Raw genomic sequence first — 18,058 nt, 5'->3', positions numbered from 1 at the left:
GTTTTGGGGCCCAGGTGACAAAGTGAGGTGCAGTGTAGGGGAGAGCCATGTCCCACAGAATGCTGGTGCCTCAAGAGGGGCAGTCCTTGGCCAGCTGGGGAGCAGGAGTCTCACATATAACCTGGGGCACTGCGGGAGGGGCACAAGGCCCTGGCATCCAGCAGTGGGGTGTGGAGCACGGTGATCTGGGCCCACCCTCCTGCATGTGCACACCCAGACTGAGAAAAGTCTTGGGCGGGAAAGGAAATGAGTGTGGCCACCAGGAAATGGCGGGGCTAGCGGTGGTGGAAGGACAGGCTGACACACATGTGCATTAACCAGGACTTTTATGGCCTCGGTGGCTCCCCAACAGCTCAGCGAGGGAGTGGGGCCCTGTGGCTCTAGCTCTAGGGTGGAGGCAGGAGAACAGCAGGACCACAGCCTGGCATCCTTGCTGTGGGGGGAGCGGTTCCCACTCAGAGGGCGAGGACCAGAGGATGGTGCGAAGAGCTCTTCTCTCTGGATGTCTCCAGGGTCACGCTGCTACCCCAGGGCTGTGGGGGCAGATGGGGCGAGGGGACGAAGGAGGCTGTCAGAGAGATGGAGGACCAGGTCCCCAGTGCCCCCACCCCTTCTGCTCCCCTGCCCACCCCGGGCCACCCAGTGACCCAATCCACCCCACGCTCAGCCTGTGCCAGGTTCAGGTTCAGGAAGGTAGCGTTGGTCCTTGTGCGAGGGAGGGAGGTTGACTGTGAGAAGAGAGAATGGGTGAAAAGGAATCCCGATGCTTTGTTGGGGTGGCCTGCTGCCACTGAACAGCATTCTCCCTTAACACTGACCCAGAAAACCAGGGTTTGATCAGTGAATGGATGAAAGTGGGTGACTGGCAGTGGTTGAGTCCTTGATCCTGGAAATTTCCAGTGATAGGGGAGGCACCATCCCGAACTCAGGGACATGGCTTCTGAGAGTGCTCTGGCTGCTGGGGGAGGCAAGATTCCAGACTTGGGGAATGATCTCATCCCCAGTGTCTGAGAGCTAATGGGGGAAACCTGGCCCTACTGTAGGGACATGGACTCATAGACCTCTGGGGATGCTCAGTCAGATGGAGGAGACATGGACCCTGACTCTGGGAGCTCCCAGTCTGATGGAGGAGACATGGTCCCTGACTCTGGGAGCTCCCAGTCTGATGGAGGAGACATAGTTCTTGCCTCTGGGAGCTCCCAGTCTGATGGAGGAGACATGGACTGTGCCTCTGGGAGCTCCCAGTCTGATGGAGGAGATATGGTCCCTGACTCTGAAAGCTCCCAGTCTGATGAAGAAGACATGGTCCCTGACTCTGAGAGCTCCCAGTCTGATGGAGGAGACATGGTCCCTGCCTCTGGGAGCTCCCAGTCTGATGAGGGAAACATAGTCCCTGACTCCAGGAGCTCCCAGTCTGATGAAGGAGACATGGTCCCTGACTCCAGAAGCTCCCAGTCTGATGGAGGAGACATGGTCCCTGACTCTGGGAGCTCCCAGTCTGATGAGGGAAACATAGTCCCTGACTCCAGGAGCTCCCAGTCTGATGGAGGAGACATGGTCCCTGACTCTGGGAGCTCCCAGTCTGATGAGGGAAACATAGTCCCTGACTCCAGGAGCTCCCAGTCTGATGAAGGAGACATGGTCCCTGCCTCTGGGAGCTCCCGGTTTGATGGAGGAGACATGGACCGTCACTCCGGGAGCTCCCAGTCTGATGGAGGAGACATAGATCCTGACTCTGGGAGCTCCTAGTCTGATGGAGGAGACATGGATCTTGACTCTGGGAGCTCCTAGTCTGATGGAGGAGACATAGTTTCTGACTTTAGAAGCTCCCAGTTGATGGGGAGATACAGTTCCCAACATCTGAGAGCTCCCAGTCTGAGGGAGGTGACATGGTCTTCAACATTTGGGAATTCCCAATCCAGTGGAGGAGACATTGTTCCTGACTTCTAAGAGCTCCCAGTCTGATGGAGGAGATATTGCTCCTGACTTCTAAGAGCTCCCAGTCTGATGGAGGAGATATTGCTCCTGACTTCTAAGAGCTCCCAGTTCAATGGGGAAACATGGTGCCCAGCATCTGGGAACTTCCATTCTGATGGAGGAGACGCAACTTCCACACATAGAAGCCTCCATCCTAATGGAGTCGATCATCCTTATTTCAGTTTGAAAGAGAAACTCCACCATCTGATGATAGAAACTTTGCCCTCACGATAATAGAAAGGAGGAGACATGATCCCCATTGCATAGGATCTCCCAGTCTGATTCATCCTTACTCTATGCCTGCAGTCTGATAGGAGAGGTAAACTCCCATCATTAACCCATTTCCCCAATATGGACCCTATGTTTTAGGGTCCACCTGTCTGTGGGAAAAAGGATGCTCCACCGTCAGACTCTTTTAAAACCTTCAGTCTGCTGTACCTCTTATTTGAGAGAGAAGGCATGGGGGTCCCCTTTATCAACCCTCAGTCTGATGGAGGAGTCCAGTCTACCCACAGTGTAGGTCATTAGTTTGATAGAAGAGGCAGAGCCGTATTTGGGGACTCCCAAGTTAGACGGAGGAGACAAGGCCTCTTCCTTCAGTCTGATGGGGGAGGGATATCCATCTTTGGTCTATGTCCCCCAGCCTGATGGAGGAAGCAAAGGCTCCTTTTGGGAGCCCTTGTCTAAAAAGGGGCATGCCTTGCCCTTTCCCACACACTCACGGGCCACCTGCAGCTCCACTTCCAGTGTCTCGGTCTTGCCCTGCAGTGTGACGGTCTTGAGTGTGTAGCGGCCAGTGTCTGTGAGGTTCAGCTTTTGCACCAACAGTGAGCAGTTGGGGAAGCCCACCTCCCGGCCTGTGTGTGCGGGGCCTGCAATCCAGGTTCCTGACGGCAGCTGGCTGAGCAGCCGGTTGGGCTCGGAGGCAGGCCCGCGGTACCAGGCGTAGACCAGCAGGTCCTTGGGGTAGCCCTGCACGGTCAGCGTCACGTCCTGGCCCTCCATTGGCTTGGTGGGCACGGGCACGATCATCATGGCAACTGCTGCAGCTGGGGAGAGAGCGAAGGGGCTGGGTCAGCTTGGCCTGCATCTGGCATCGTGTCCCCCTCCCATTCCCTGCTGGCCTCCCCCCAGCTGGCTGGCACTCCTCTTGTAGGGTGCTGGGAAGGAGACTGAGGAAGGAGGTGACTTGTGTCGTGGTGGAGGTGGATTCTGGGTCCCAGTAGTGTCTGCTAGGGGACTGTGTCTCCCCTATCAGACTACAAATTCCCAGCCTTTGAGAGGTGTCTCTCCCATCAAACTGGAAGACCCTGGAAGGTTAGGTCATGTCTCCTCCATCAGAATGGAAATTCCTGAAATATAGGGGCCATGTCTCCCCTATCAGAGTGGAAATCCCAGAAAATGGGGACCATGTCTTCCCCATAAGATGGTTGGGACTTGCGTCTGTCAGACCGAGAGACCCCAGAATGTGTAAACCATAGCTCCTCCATCAGATTGAAAGATTCTAGAGGGTGGGAGGCCATGTCTCCTCCATCAGATTGAAAATTCCTACAAGGTGGCAGCCCTGTTTCCTCCATCAGATTGAGAAATTCTAAATTGTTGCTGGGTTTTTCCAATCAAGTTGGGGACCTTAGAAATTAGAGGGAAATGTCTATTCTATCAGACTGGAAATTCCTAGAAAGTGGGGACCTGTACTCCTCCATCAGATTAGGAGTACCCCAAAGGTGGATACCCCATCAGACTAGGAACGCTAAAAAAACAGGGCCATGTCTCCTGGAGACCACGTCTCCCCATCAGAAGGAAAATTCTCCCCAAGTGCAGACTGTGTCTCCTCCATCTGACTAGGAGCCCACTGAGGGTGAGTTGTCATATCTCCCTCATTACTGGTTGGAAGCTCATGGAGGATGAGGTATTGCCTGTTCTCTTTGAGCAGCAATTCCTTGAATAAGGGAGCCATGTTTCCCTGTCCCAGGACCGTCTCTCCAAGGACAGAGGCCATGTCTCCTCCATCGGATTAGTCTCCTTTTCTTCTGTCTCTCTCCCAGCACCTGCCACAGAGTTGCTGACAGTACTAGAAGCCCTTGGGAGCAGTGTATCCACTCCCTAAACATACCTGCATACCTTGGACACCCCCCATCTTGGCCTGCACAGGCAGGGCTTGGGGTAGTGCCTGAGGTCATCTGGTCCATCCCCCTGTCTCCCGTCAAGACCAGCTGCCAAAGCCCCAGGTGAGTGGAGCGGGAGGCACACTTACCTCTGGGGATGCCATTTCAGCTTTGGGTGAAAATCCACCCCTTGGATGAGACCCAGCCTGTTAGTGGGAGGGAGGGAAGGACCATTTCCCACTGTCCCCCGGGGATGATGGCCACTTGGGAAGGAACCGAGGTGGAATTAATGAGGCCTTAATATTCAAAGCCGCCATCCCCGGAAGATGAGAAAATGTTGCCTGAGGATCGCAATGGCTCTGAAATGACAACCACCTGCACTGCCCCAGCCCTCAGGTCATTTTAGGACAGAAGCAAGGTGACAATGCCTCCCCAGCTGTTTCTCCATTTGCCAGCAATTGGCTGTGATTCTCCAATTGTGTGTGTGTGTGTGTGTGTGTGTGTATGCCTGTCATCTGGGTCAGATAACTGGGTAGTCTAGTTGGCTGCACAGAATTTCAGCTGTCTGTGTGGTGGGGGGGTAGGTCAAGCCCCTAAGCAGCTGGTGACTGAATTTAGAACAGTGGCACCCACCTGAAGTGACATCTGAGTGATTTTCCACTCTGTCAACCCACAATGGTTTGCCATTTGTTCTCCAGGTGAACAGGACATGGGCTGTCTCCCTTTAGACCCAGATGCAAAGGGATCCACTTGATATGCCACTTTGTCACAGCTCATCAATGAACTGTGAATCTACCATGTTCCGATTCTCTTTTGGGCAAATGGTGGCTTAACCCTCACAGCCTGATGAGGCCTCCATGGGGATTGGGGGCTGGTCAGGCTGGGGGTGACTCACCAGAGAGCTTGACCACGACTGAGGCAGATCCAGATAGCAGGGTCTTGGTGTTCTTCGCAATACATGTGTACGTCCCCTCCTGGGCAGCTGTCATGCTGCTGATGTTGATGTGGTCTTGACCGTTCTTTAGGGCCTGCCCATTGAAGGCCCACACATACTCGGGCTCTGGGCAGGACCTGGACACGCACCACAGGGTGAGGGACATGTTGAAGTCAACTTTGATGGTGCAGCCTGTGCGGGTGGTGGAATCCTGGAGGATGGCCACACGTTCTGGGCCAACTGTGAGGGCAGGAGGGAGAGATGGGGCAGTATAGGGAAGGAGGAGTGGAGGTGGGAACCCCTGGTTTTCTCTCCACCAGGCTAGGTCCCTGGGAATATCTTGGCCTCGTGGAGGGGAAAAAAAAGCTCTGGCCTTAACTCTAACTTGTTCTGGGATCTTGAGAATCACTCCCTCTCAGAGGATCTCAGCTTTCTGTTCTGTAAAAAGAATGTGTTGGGCCAGATAACATTTCAAGGTATTTTTGAAATCTATGGCTCCATTGACAAATAAAAAAAGCCTAAATGATTTTTTGTTTTTTTCTGACAAAGCCATTCTAAGAGTGTAGAATTCTAGGGCTTTAAGAATTGGTGCTTCTAGGTTGTAAGGTTCTAAGGTTCTAGAAATCTGTTTCCAAGATTCTAGACTCTAAGATTTCAGGATTAGATTCTAAGATTCTAAGAAACTCTGCATCTAGAGGTTCTAAGATTCTCAGAGTCTGGAATTCAGTGCTTCTGAAGTCCAGAATTCTCTGGTTGTAGGATTCTAGGATTCTAGGCACTAAGTTTTTCTACATCACGGGTCCTCATGTACCTCGGTGATTTATTTTCCCAGGATTCCACACTGCACATCTGCTGCCCCTGGGAATGACTGTGTGCTTTGGTTATGTTGTTAAATTTTGTGTCCCCTCCGATTACACTATTTCCTCCCCCGCTCCCTTTTCAAAGCAACTGGCCCTGTTTGCTTTCTCTGCAGATATTGCTCCTAACTGAAGGATTATTCAATAGTAAAGGTGGTCTGTAGAAGTCCTTTAGGATATGGGGCAAGTGTATGTTTTTTTCTTTCTTTCTTTCTTTTTTTTTTTTTTTTTTGAGACAGCATCTTGCTCTGTCGCCCAGGCTGGAGTGCAGTGGTGTAATCATAGCTCACTGCACCTGCAACTTTGGCCTCTGGGGCTCAAGCCTCCTGAGTGGCTAGGACTACAGGCATGTGCCACCATGCCTGGCTAATTTTTATGTTTTTGGTAGAGACGGGGTCTTGCTATATTGCCCAGGGTGGTCTCAAACTTCTGGGTTCAAGTGATCCTCCTACCTAGGCCTCCCAGAGTGCTGGGATTACAGGCATGAGCCACTGTGCCTGGCCAGGGCAAGTGCACTTTAAGAGAGGCCCCTGTTCCCCAACCCCAGCTTGCCTGCTGACTCGCTGTGTGCCCTTGGGCCCCCTCTCCTGGCCTCGGTTTCCCCATCCATGAGGTTTGGACACTGGGTATCTCTGGTAGGGCCAGGAGGACTCACAGTACACGGTCAGGTTGATGGGCTCACTGCGGCTGACACTGACCGGGTTCCACACCTCACATTGATAGGCACCGGCCTCCTCCCGGCGGATGCCATGCCTGGCCAGCATCCGGCCGTCAGGGGACAGGCCCAGGCGGAGAGCGACGGGCAGGGCCCCACCGTTGAAGAACCAGCGGACCTCAGCTGTGGTGCTGGGGCTGCCACACATAAGGCGTAGGGTGTCTCGACGCTCCACCAGTGCCGTGCTGTTGGCCAAGACTGTGGGCTGGGCCAGGATCTCTGTGGAGGCAAGAGACAGAGGGGGAGGGGGCCAGGCACCGCCTGCTCCGAGGGCCTTCCCTTCCCTAGACAAGGGGCATGGCCGGATTGTGGCTGTGCCCCTACACCCTCAGCCGGAGGGACAAAGAATGGGTTTAGGAGGCAGGTCTAATCCTGGAGGCCATCCTGAAGGAGATGAGCATTTTGAGGTTATTTTAGAAACTTTTTCCCTGATGGTTTAAACATTGTTGGATTTTTTTTTTTTTTTTTTTTTTTTTTTAAGAAGGATTGAGAAGGAGGTTGGAAGGCCCGGCTGGGGCAGAGGCGGGTGTTGGGGGGTGTCTCACCATAGACCTGCATGTGTCCGTAGCCCACCTCAGTCTGAAACTGCCTGTTGTACGTCTGCAGGATGTAGGTGCCTGAGTGCCGGGGCAGGACGCCCTGGATGTCCAGGCTGCCATCGGGGCGCACAGCCTCCCGCCCCGTGTGGGCCGGGCCAGGAGTCTCATCGCCTGTGCTCACAATGTAGCTGGCCACCAGGTACGATACGCTGAGCGTGGGCCCCGCGTACCAGTTGTAGGCGAGCAGTTCCCCCGAAAGCCCGTGGACGACCAGCGTGATGTTGTCCCCTTCGGTCGGCTGGGCAGGCTCCAGGGTGATAGAGATCTCAGCCCCCACATTCAGGAATGTGGCTGAGGAAGAGGAGTCAGAGGGGTTGGATGAGGCAGGTTTGATCAATTGCCCCATTTGACAGAAGAAGAGACTCAGGCTCGGGGCACGTCCCCAGCCCAATGTCCTTCTGTATAAACGAGGACAGGCAAAACCAGGATTTGAACCTGCGACTCTCTGACTCTCAACATCTCAGCCACCTAATCTTTCTGGGAGTTTATCTATAGAGTGGCTTTGAGTACACTCTCTCTGTGTTTCTGTTCTTCCAACTGTCACGTGGGGATGACAGGTCTACCTGCCTTTAAGGTTGTAAGGATCCTGTACACATAACACATTTAGAATGCCTGGTATACAGTAAATGCCCAATACATGTTAGTCAGATGCAGGAGCTCAGTCCCAGGGAGGGACTCAGTCCCAGGGAGGGAGGGATGTGTTGTGAGGATTGGGTTTGACGGACTGTGCCAAGGATCTAGCATCACATCTTGCATACAGCAAGTGCAAAGCAAGTGCTCAGCCCACAGGACCTGTGGCTTTAAGCAGGACCCAAAGGGTTTTCCCATCGTGACAGTCACCAAACCAAGTCTCATGAGATTCGGCTGCATATCCAGCCCAGCTAATTGTATGGCCCCATGTAGGACGTCAGGGCCTGCCCCCTGGGTCCTGACTCCCAGTCGGGGGCTCTTCCTCTGCCTCTCCAAGCTCGCCTACAGTGGAAAGCAGGGGTAAGATGAACACGCTCCATCCCTTTCCTTCTCAACCAAGCAGATCAGCCCCAAGACTGATGAGATGGTTGGGGCTGCTTGGGTTTGAATGACGTGTGGTTGCCTGGAACGGGCGGCTGTGACAGTGCTCACGTAAAAAGGACTTACATGCCTGGCCAGCTTTCTGGTACTTTCCAGGCTGTTAGAGTGTGGCTAGGAGTGAGGGGCTAGCCCTCAGTCCTGCCACTTTTTGGCTGTGTGACAGCAGCCAATGATTTCACCTTTCTGAGCCTCGTTTTCTCCCTATGAAGTGGGGGTTCATGTGTGGGCCTCCCTCATAGATGGTTTGGGGTATTTTTTAGAAATAGAGTCTTGTTCTGTTGCCCAGGCTGGAGTGCGGTGGTGCAACCTTGGCTGACTGCAATCTCCACCTCCTGGGTTCAAGTGATTCTCCTGCCTCAGCTTCCCGAGCAGCTGGGACTACAGGCATGTGCCACCATACCTGGCTAATTTTTTGTATTTTAGGAGAGATGGGGTTTTACTATGTTACCCAGGCTGGTCTTGAACTCCTGACCTCAGGTGATCCACCCGCCTCGGCCTCCCAAAGTGCTGAGATTACTGGCGTGAGCCACCGCGCCCGGCCCCTCATAGGTGCTTTTAAACACATGAGAAGCTCTCAGAACAGCTCCGGGCACACAGCAGATATTGTGCTGCTTATAATGGTCTTTACATGACTCTGTCAGTGAGGCCTATTTCACAGGCACACAGAGGCTGAGAAGGGAAAGGCCACTGCCCCAAGCTGCCTCTTCCAGGAGAAACAGCTTCTGGGAAGAGTTTAGCCTCGTCAAGGCTTCCATAGCTGATAAAACAGAAACCCGCAGGAATGAAGGAGCAACAGCGGCTCCCTTGTCCTGGCTCATGCCCTGGGCTTAGAAATCTCCAAAGCCCATCCTGAAAACCTCTCCAGGTGGCTGTCCCCAGCCTGCCCGGTGCAGGTGCCTCTTGGAGGGGTGAACTGTGCTGGTGTGAAGCAGGGCTGCCCTCCCTCCCTATCACGCTGGACTTCTGCTCACACCTTCCCTCTTTCAGACGGGGGGTCCCCTCCCCTCCCTGGGGTCCTCAAGGGACTGAGGTGCTGGGGGGTGCCATTCTCGCTCACCACTGAGGAGCAGCCAGCTGTACCCAGTCAGCGCCATCTTTCACCCCAAACCGAGTCTTGGAGATGGTGGCGTTGAAGTCCCAGAGCTCGGACTCCCTTCCTGGTTGGGGCTCGGCTCCGTCTGCCGCAGGACCTGGGAGGGTTTGGTGATTTGGAGCCAGGGGAGATCACCTGAATTTGGAGGGATCGAGTCACCAAGGATCTGGGGCCCAGTTTGGGTACCAGGGTGGGTGTGGCGGGCACCGGCCAGAGGCCGTGACCTGGGCAGGCCTCCTGGGGCAGCCGCCTAACCCTCTTTGTGCCGAGGGCCCGGATTTGGTACTGGGAGAGGAACCAGGTCGCCGAGAAGAGAGGAAAAGTAGGGGAAGATTTTCGGGTAGTGCTTACCGACCACCCAGGCCCATGGCCTCCTCAGAGAGCTTGGGAGTCACCAAGGAATAAAATCAGTAAAAAGTCACTGCACCTTTCCCAGCCCCACTTGGTGCAGGGGACCTGTAGGTGTTATATCAGTGGATGGCGAAACAACCCTGTAAAGTGGGCACTTTTCGGACTCCCCCTTTGCAGACTGAGATGTGCCAGGTGGGGACTCCCACTTGTCCAGGTTCCCGCGGGGAGAGGGGATTTGAGCCCTGTTCTGTGTGCAAACCCAGATAGAAGGGCAGGAGGCTGTATGGCTACATGTTTTCTTTGGGGCTCTCCTTGGCTTCCTGCAAAGTGCTCAGAAATTCACATTCTCTTTCTCCCTCTTCGGAGGCCTTGTTTTCCCCTCTCTGTCAAATGGGCATATTCGGAGGCTTTGGGGCCACGGAGAACTGAGTTTTGACACCGGCCCTGCACTTACCCAAAGTGGGGCTGGGGACAGTCCCTTGTTGAGACTCCATTTATTATTCTGAAAAATAGAGATGATGGCCGGGTGTGGTGGCTCACGCCTGTCATCCCAGTACTTTGGGAGGCTGAGGTGGGCGGATCATTTGAGGTCAGGAGTTCGAGACCAGCCTGGCCAACATGGCGAAACCCCGTATCTATTAAAAATACAAAAGTTAGCAGGGTGTGGTGGCCCATGCCTATAATCCCAGCACTTTGGGTGGCAGAGGCAGGAGGATCACGAGGTCGGAAGTTCGAGATCAGCCTGGCCAATATGGTGAAACCTTGTCTCTACTAAAAATATAAAAAATTAGCTGGGCGTGGTGGTATGCGCCTGTAGTCCCAGCTACTCGGGAGGCTGAGACAGGAGAATCTCTTGAACCTGGGAGGCAGAGGTTGCAGTGAGCTGAGATCTCGCCACTGCACTCCAGCCTAGGCAACAGAGTGAGACTCCATCTCAAAAAATAAAAACAAAAACAAAAAAATAAAAGTTAACTGGTCTTGGTGGCACATGCCTGTAATCCCAGCTACTAGGGAGGCTAAGGTAGGAGAATCACTTGAATCCAGGAGGCAGAGGTTGCCGTGAGCCAAGATCGCACCACTTCCCTCCAGGCTGGTCGACAGAGCAAGATTCCATTTCAAAAGCAAACAAAAAAATAGAGATGATATGGACGTTACTTCAGGATTGTTGACAGCAGTTAGTGAGATGCTACAAGTCAGGGATTTAAGCCAGGACCTGGTGGACGTGGATCTGATTGGTGTAACTGTTATTAAAAGTATAGGCTCTGGCTGGGCATGAGTTCGAGACCAGCCTGGCCAACATGGTGAAACCCTGTCTCTACTAAAAATATAAAAATTAGCTGGGTGTGGTGGTGAGCACCTGTAATCCCAGTTACTTGGGAGGCTGAGGCAGGAGAATCGCTTGAACTCTGGGCAAAAGAGTGAAACTCCATCAAAAAAAAGTATAGGCTCTGGACATAGTTCCACTGTTTCCTACCTCCAGGACCCTGGGCAATTTATGGAATCTGCCAGGCCTCAGTTTCCTTATTTGTAAAATGGGGAAAACAATAGTACTCATATCACAGGGCTGTTGTAAGGATTAAGTAGATACACGTGTAAAGTATGGTACTTGCCACGACTGGCACAGAGTAAATGCTCAGTAAATCACTCATTCATTTATTGGACAAACATTGAATGAGCACCTATTGTTTGCCAGGTGCTGTTCTAAGTGCTGAGGATGTAGCCGTGCACAAGACAGATGAAATCCGTGTCCTTGGGGGGCCGACATTTGGGGAGTAAATAAAGGAAAGGTAAATGTCTTCCACGTCAGATTGAAAAATAAAGTCAGAAAGGGGATTTACCATTTTATTTTTTGTAGAGATGGGGTCTCGCTATGTTGCCCTGGCTGGTCTCAAACTCTTGGCCTCAAGTGATCTTCCCACCTTGGCCTCCCAGAGTGCTGGGATTACAGGCATGAGCCACTGCCCCTGGCCTGGTTTGCTACTTTAAATTGGGGTGGAGGGAGGGTACCAGGGAAGGCGTCTCTGAGATGATGCTGGGCAGGAGCCGAGGGGGTTGTGGTGCTGGAGCTGCTGATAGCTGTGTTCTTATCACTCACATCCTGATGGCTTCTGAGTCCTGGTTCCTCTGAGGCCTCCACAGTCTGCTTCTGGGCAGGGGGCCACATCTGTGCTCACCTGTCCTGGTTTGCCTCCAGCACTGTGTCCTGGGCTGCCCTCACGGGGTAGGGTACTGACAAGTGGGAGGAGGCCCCGAGGAGTCATGGGTGAGTGCAGGTGAGAGGCACAGAGAGCGTCCTGGCACCTCCTGCTCCCCCCTCCCCACCTGTGACCTCACCTCACCCTTCTCCATCCTGGCCCAGAGCCCTGGGACCTCATCCCAGTATCAGTCAGGATGCCTCCCCGATGTCCCTGGGCACCTCTCACTCACCTTGTCCCAAATTGACCTGGGAGTCTTCCCCCAGAAGTGTTTCTTCTCCTGGTTTCCTTGTCAGGGAAGGCGCCACTACCCACCTCATCACTGGGAAAAGAGACGTGGGGCCTCCTCCCTGATGCCTCCCCCTACTCCCCGAACATGCCACCCCTTCTGGCAGCTGACTCTAAGTATATCTTCTCTCCGTCCCTGAAGCCCCCGCCCTGGTCTAGGTGACCACCCCACCAGCCCACCTTGCGTGGGTCCTCCTGTCTCCCCACCAGCCTCCTCCCTAGTCTCTGGCCCTGGTCTCCCCGTCTCCCATTGCCCCTCCACATGGCAGACAGAGGCTCTTTCTAAAACAAAAACCTGCTTCTGCCCCTCCCTGCTCAGAACCTGCTGTGGCTCCCCAGTGCCCTTGGGAGGAAGCCCAGGTTCCTCGCTGTGGCCCAGGAGGTCCTGCCCGGCCTGACTCCTGCCCACCTGACCAGCTACATGGAACACCTCTTGCTTCTGGGAACCCTCTGCTTCAGTTCTTCTGTCTCACTTGCACTCTATCCAGAATATCCCTGCTTCCCTCTGCTGTATTCCACTGCCTTCCCCAAACCCCCTCCTCCAGGAAGCCCTCCTGGACTCCAAGGCCTGGAATTCCCTGTCCCAGCCCTGACTGCCTTGGGTTCTCGCTGTCTGAGGCTGGGTCTTTTCCCCCCACTGGCCTAGGAGCCTCAGCTGGGCAGGGCTGAGCTGTCACCACCATGTCCTCAGCACTGCCCAGCAAATCGCCTGGCAAGCGCAGGGGCTCTGAGCATGTTTGTGGAACTGGACACCAGGTGTGGATGACACAGAGAGAGAAGTCTTCAGAGAGGTTCAGGTTCCTTGTGATCTGCTGTCTGCCTGCAGAGTGTGACCAGGCTGGGCTCTAGAGGCACTGCAGCGTCACACCCACCCTTCCCAGTCCGCCCCCATCCTCCACCCCCCCGCCCCTCCTCTGGTGCTTCCGGCTGTGAGCCCAGATCCTTGGTTCAAGCAACAGCTGCAGGCTCTTTAGCACCTGCTGTGCGCCGCCCAGCTGGGCAGAAAGCAGACAGGGTTCTCATGGGCAGGGGCTTTTGCCTGCTTGTGCAGTGGGTGGGGGGCAGTCATGACACCGACTTCCCTGGGACTCTTCTGAGGATTAAAATAGGCACATGGGGCGCTCGGTGCTGGGCCTGCCTCAGATCACGTACTGGGGGCACTGCGGCCGTTGTTCCTCCACCATTTGGCAAACGTTTATGGAGTACCTACTATGTGCCGGGCACTGCACTAGGCGCTGTGGGGTTACAACCATGAATAAAATAGACATAACGCTGACCTGTTGATTGGGGAGACAGTTAATAGACGAATACAAACATGAGCAGTATTAGAACAGGTGGGGACAATACTATGGAGAAAAATAAAGCAGGGGAAAGGATGGAGGTGGTCGGGGCACTGGTTTATGCAAGGCAGCAAGGTGACATTGTCAGAGAGACATTGGAGTAGAGGTTCAATAAGAGGGGCCGGGCGCAGTGGCTCACACCTGTAATCCCAGCACTTTGAGAGGCTGAGGCGGGAGGATGACTTGAGCCCAGGAGTTCAAGACCAGCCTGGGCAACGTAGCAACACCTATCTACAAAACATTTAAAAATTAGCCAGGAGTGGTGTTGCACGCCTGTAGTCCCAGCTATTTGGCAGGCTGAGGTAGGAGGATTGCTTGAGCCCAGGAGATTGAGGCTGCAGTGAACTGTGATCTCCCCACTGCACTCCAGCCTGGGTGACAGAGCAAGACCTTGCCTCATTAAGGAAAAAAAAGCACACACCCACAGTAACGTAAAACAGATAATCAGTTTTTTTACATTGATTCTGTGCTGAAATGACATTTTGCATATGTTGTGTTAAATACATTCATTTTGCTTTTCATCATGAGATGAGGCTGGGAAAGGTCGAACTGTGTTCGTGGCTCCAGTCTTGTTCCTGTTGGGCAGTGCTGGACCAGGCAGGAGGCAGTGGTGACTGAACCAGGGATGGGAGAAGTGGTCAGCTTGTAGATGTATTCTGCTGATATCATTCTTTTTTTTTTGGAATGGAGTCTTGATCTGTCATCCAGACTGGAGTGCAGTGGCGCGATCTCGGCTCACTGCAACCTCCACTTCCTGGGTTCAAGCGATTCTCCCACCTCAGCCTCCTGAGTAGCTGGGATTACAAACATGTGCCACAATGCCAGGCTAATTTTAGTAATTTTAGTAGAGATGGGGTTCTCCATGTTGGCCAGGCTGGTCTCAAACTCCTGCCCTCAAGTAATCCACCTGCCTTGGCCTCTCAAAGTGCTGGGATTACAGGTGTGAGCCACTGTGCCTGGTCCATTATTCTCTTTGACAGCTTCAGCTTTTCCTGTTATCTCATCCAGCTCCCCGCTGCCCACCCCCAAGAAAACCCATTTTGCAGACAAGTAAACTGAGGCCCCAGGCCATTGCCTCATGAGGTTGGAGCAGGTGAGTCTTAACTTCTCTGCACAGCCATCTGGGGACACGGTCTATGACCTTGTTTGGTCAGGGTTGCCCCTTGCCCGCCAGCCCTCCTATCTCACCAGTCACTTAGTTCCCTCGGGAGTGGGAGGGAGGCTGGGAACTCCTTTATCTCCTCTTCAAGACCCTGCCCACCACTGACATCATCAATATGTATTAGATGAAAACGGTGGACTTGGGCCTCCATGGCACAATCCGTGTCCCATCCTCCCTAGGCAGGGATGGGGAGGCCTCGAGTCGGAGGATTTGGCTGGAGCTAATCTCTTAGGCTGAAGCAGGTTTCCGAACCCCTTTCAGCCTCCCCTTATCTTGGGTGGGGCAGCGGGGGCCATAATATTTGCTCAGGGATCTGACCTCAGGGTGTGGCTTCCTGTGCCAGCCTAGCAAGGCCTGAAATTGACTCTGTCTGGGCCTGGAGAGGTTGTTCTTGGGGAGAAAGGACCAAATGTCCCCTTAATTCCTGATCCTAGAAAGAGCACCCAGGCGGCCAGGTGCGGTGGCTCACACCTGTAATCCCAGCACTTTGAGAGGCTGAGGCGGGTGGATCACCTGAGATCAGGAGTTCGAGAGCAGCCTGACCAACATGGAGAAGCCCTATCTCTACAAAAAAAAAAAAAAAAAAAAAAAAAAAAATTAGCCAGGCATGGTGGCTGGCACCTGTAATCCCAGACACTCAGGAGGCTGAGGCAGGAGAATCACTTAAGCCCAGGAGTCAGAGGTTGCTGTGAGCCGAGATCGCACCACTGCGCTCCAGCCTGGGTGACAGAGTAAGACTTCGTCTCAAAAAAAAAAAAAAAAAAAAAAAAGAGCACCCAGGCTTCCATGCAGGCTTCCATGCAGGAGAGGAGGCAGGTGGATTGGAGAAGCCCCAGACCTTTCCATAGGCTGTTCCCTGTGCCTGGATACCTGTCCCCACCCTCCTCACCTCATTCATTTGGGTTTTTCCAAGCCATTCAATCATTTAACAAATATTTATCAAGCATGGACTATGTACCAGGCTGTTTGCAAAGGCACATCCTTTCCTTTGTTGGACTAAATCCTATTGGAGGGAGATGGGCAATAATAATTAAAAAAAAACAACCCTGATATGGCATTTAATGCCAGGCAGAGATAAAAGCTATAAAAAGTAAAATAGGTCAGGTGCAGTGGCTCACGCCTGTAATCCCAGCACTTTGGGAGGCCAAGGTGGGTGGATCGCTTGAGGCCAGGAGTTTGAGACCAACCTGGGCACCATGGTGATATCCTATCTCTACAAAAAAACATAATAATTCAATTCCAGCTACTTGGGAGTCTGAGGTGGGAGAATCGCTTGAGCCCAAGAGGCAGAGATTGTGGTGAATTGAGATTGCACCACTGCACTCCAGCCTGGGCAACAGAGCGAGATCGTGTCTCAAAATAAATAAAATCAAATAAAATAGGGCAAGTGGGTAGAGAGGAGCGGGGGTTGCTGTTTTAGTTTGGGAGGTGGTGGTGGCGCTTTCTGGCCTGAAGGAGGTGACAGAGGAGGAGCCTGTGGGTCTGTGGGAGGACGGTGTTTTTGGTAGAAGGTACAAGTGAATTCAAAGCCCTGGGGCAGGAGAGGCTTTGATGAGCATAAGGACGTCAGGGAGCCTGGTGTGGCCGGAGCTGAGTGAGGGGCAGGGGAAAGTGGGAGAAGGTGGTCAGAGGGGGACCAGCCACCTAGAGCTTTTCTGGAAGGTGCTGGAGGGGAGGGAGTGAAGGTCAGAGTTAGGGGGATAGAGGCCAGCAGAGAGTGCCAGGGTTCTGTGAGGACCCTAAAGGGACCTGGTTAGGGGTTCCTTCCTCTCTCTCCACCTCATTTTTCCCTTCAGGAAAGTGGGAAGGGGTTGGACTTGATTGGGAATGATGGTTAGGCCTGGGTCAGGCATGGTGCCTCACTCCTATAACCCCAGCATTTTGGGAGGCTGAGGTGTTAGGATTGCTTGAGCTCAGGAGTTTCAGACCAGCTGGGGCAACACAGTGAGTACCATCTCTACCAAAAATAAAATAAAAAGAAAGGCCGGGCACAGTGGCTCACACCTATAATCCCAGCACTTTGGGAGGCCAAGGCGGGAGGATCACCTGAGATCAGGAGTTCGAGACCAGCCTGACCAACATGGAGAAATCCCGTCTCTACTAAAAATACAAAATTAGCGGGGCGTGGTGGCGTGTGCCTGTAATCCCAGCGACTGGGGAGGCTGAGGCAGGAGAGTTGCTTGAACCCAGGAGGCGGAGGTTGCAGTGAGCCGAGATCACACCATTGCACTCCAGCCTGGACAACAAGAGCAAAACTTTGTCTCAAAAACAAAAACAAAAACAAAAACAAAAACAAATTAGCCAGGTGTGGTGGCACATGCCTGTAATTTCAGCTAGTCTGGAGGCTGAGGCAGGAGGATCACTTGAACCCAGGAGACGGAAGCTGCAGTAAGTTGTGATCGCGCTACTGCGCTCCAGCCTGGGGGACAGAGTGAGACTCTGTCTCAAAAAAAAAAAAAGAATTTTTTAGAATTCTTTTCTCGTTCCATTAGAATGGTTAAAACAATTTTTTCTTTTTTTTTTTGAGATGGAGTTTCACTCTGTCTCCCAGGCTGGAGTGCAGTGGCACAACCTCAGATCACTGCAACCTCTGCCTCCTGGGTTCAAGCGATTCTCCTGCCTCAGCTTCTCGAGTAGCTGGGATTACAGGTGCATGCTACCATACTCAGGTAATTTTTATATTTTTTCAATAGAGATGGGGTTTCACCAGGATGCCCAGGCTGGTCTCAAACTCCTGACCTCAAGCGATCTGCCCACCTCTGCCTTCCAAAGTGCTAGCTGGGATTACAGGCCTGAGCCACTGCACCAGGCCAATGGTTAAAACAATTTAAAAACCACTTTTTTATTATGGGAAATTTTACACACCCATTGAAAGCAGAGAGAAGTGTCTCCCCTAGCAACCACATACCCGTCACTCAGCTCATGAGCAATCTGGTTCCCTCTCCTCACCCACGGCCCTCTCCTGTATTATTTGAAAGCAAATCCCAGCCATCAGATCATTTTATAGCTATTTCCACCTGTATCTTTAAAAGATAAGGACTCATTTTATAAACACTCTCACAATGCCATCATTTCACCAAAACAGTGAACGTAAAAATCAACAATTCCTTAATATCTTCAAATACTCAGTGTTCGAGTTTTCAGTTGTTCAGAAAAGCCATGATTTCTTTAATAATATCATAATTCCTTTTGGGCAGCCATCACTCAAATCTAATTTTAGAACACTTTTATCACCCTGGGAAAATTCTCTTCTGCCAGGATCCAAAAGTGGTTCAATATTTTGAAATTTCTGCCTCAGCAGTGAAGTGCTTTTTGCTGACAGAAACTTACCTGGAACCCCAGTGTGTTCAACATATAAACAAAACCTCAAC

The 18,058-nt window shown here is 52.8% G+C and overlaps 1 protein-coding gene across 1 annotated transcript; it reads right to left on the bottom strand.

Annotated features, from left to right (window-relative positions):
* Nucleotides 1-309: 309 nt before the first annotated feature.
* LOC105478515 (CEA cell adhesion molecule 16, tectorial membrane component) lies at nt 310-11,422 on the bottom strand. Its single transcript, XM_011735906.3, has 7 exons — nt 11,313-11,422; nt 9,316-9,448; nt 7,134-7,478; nt 6,529-6,807; nt 4,978-5,256; nt 2,700-3,026; nt 310-533 (listed from the first exon to the last, which is right to left on the bottom strand). The coding sequence occupies exons 2-7, from the start codon at nt 9,350-9,352 to the stop codon at nt 523-525; spliced, it is 1,278 nt and encodes a 425-aa protein (XP_011734208.2). The 5' UTR covers nt 9,353-9,448; nt 11,313-11,422; the 3' UTR covers nt 310-522.
* Between the last annotated feature and the right edge of the window lie 6,636 nt (nt 11,423-18,058).

The sequence above is a fragment of the Macaca nemestrina genome, chromosome 20 (assembly GCF_043159975.1).
Source record: "Macaca nemestrina isolate mMacNem1 chromosome 20, mMacNem.hap1, whole genome shotgun sequence".
NCBI lineage: Eukaryota > Metazoa > Chordata > Mammalia > Primates > Cercopithecidae > Macaca > Macaca nemestrina.
This window is presented reverse-complemented; position numbering and strand designations above follow the sequence as displayed.

Coding starts and splice junctions, on each gene's coding strand:
- LOC105478515 (XM_011735906.3), bottom strand. CDS start 9,352: ATGGCGCTGACTGGGTACAGCTGGCTGCTCCTCAGTG. Junction 7,479..9,315: donor CAGCTGGCTGCTCCTCAGTG/GTGAGCGAGAAT, acceptor CCTCTTCCTCAG/CCACATTCCTGAATGTGGGG. Junction 6,808..7,133: donor CGGACACATGCAGGTCTATG/GTGAGACACCCC, acceptor TTGCCTCCACAG/AGATCCTGGCCCAGCCCACA.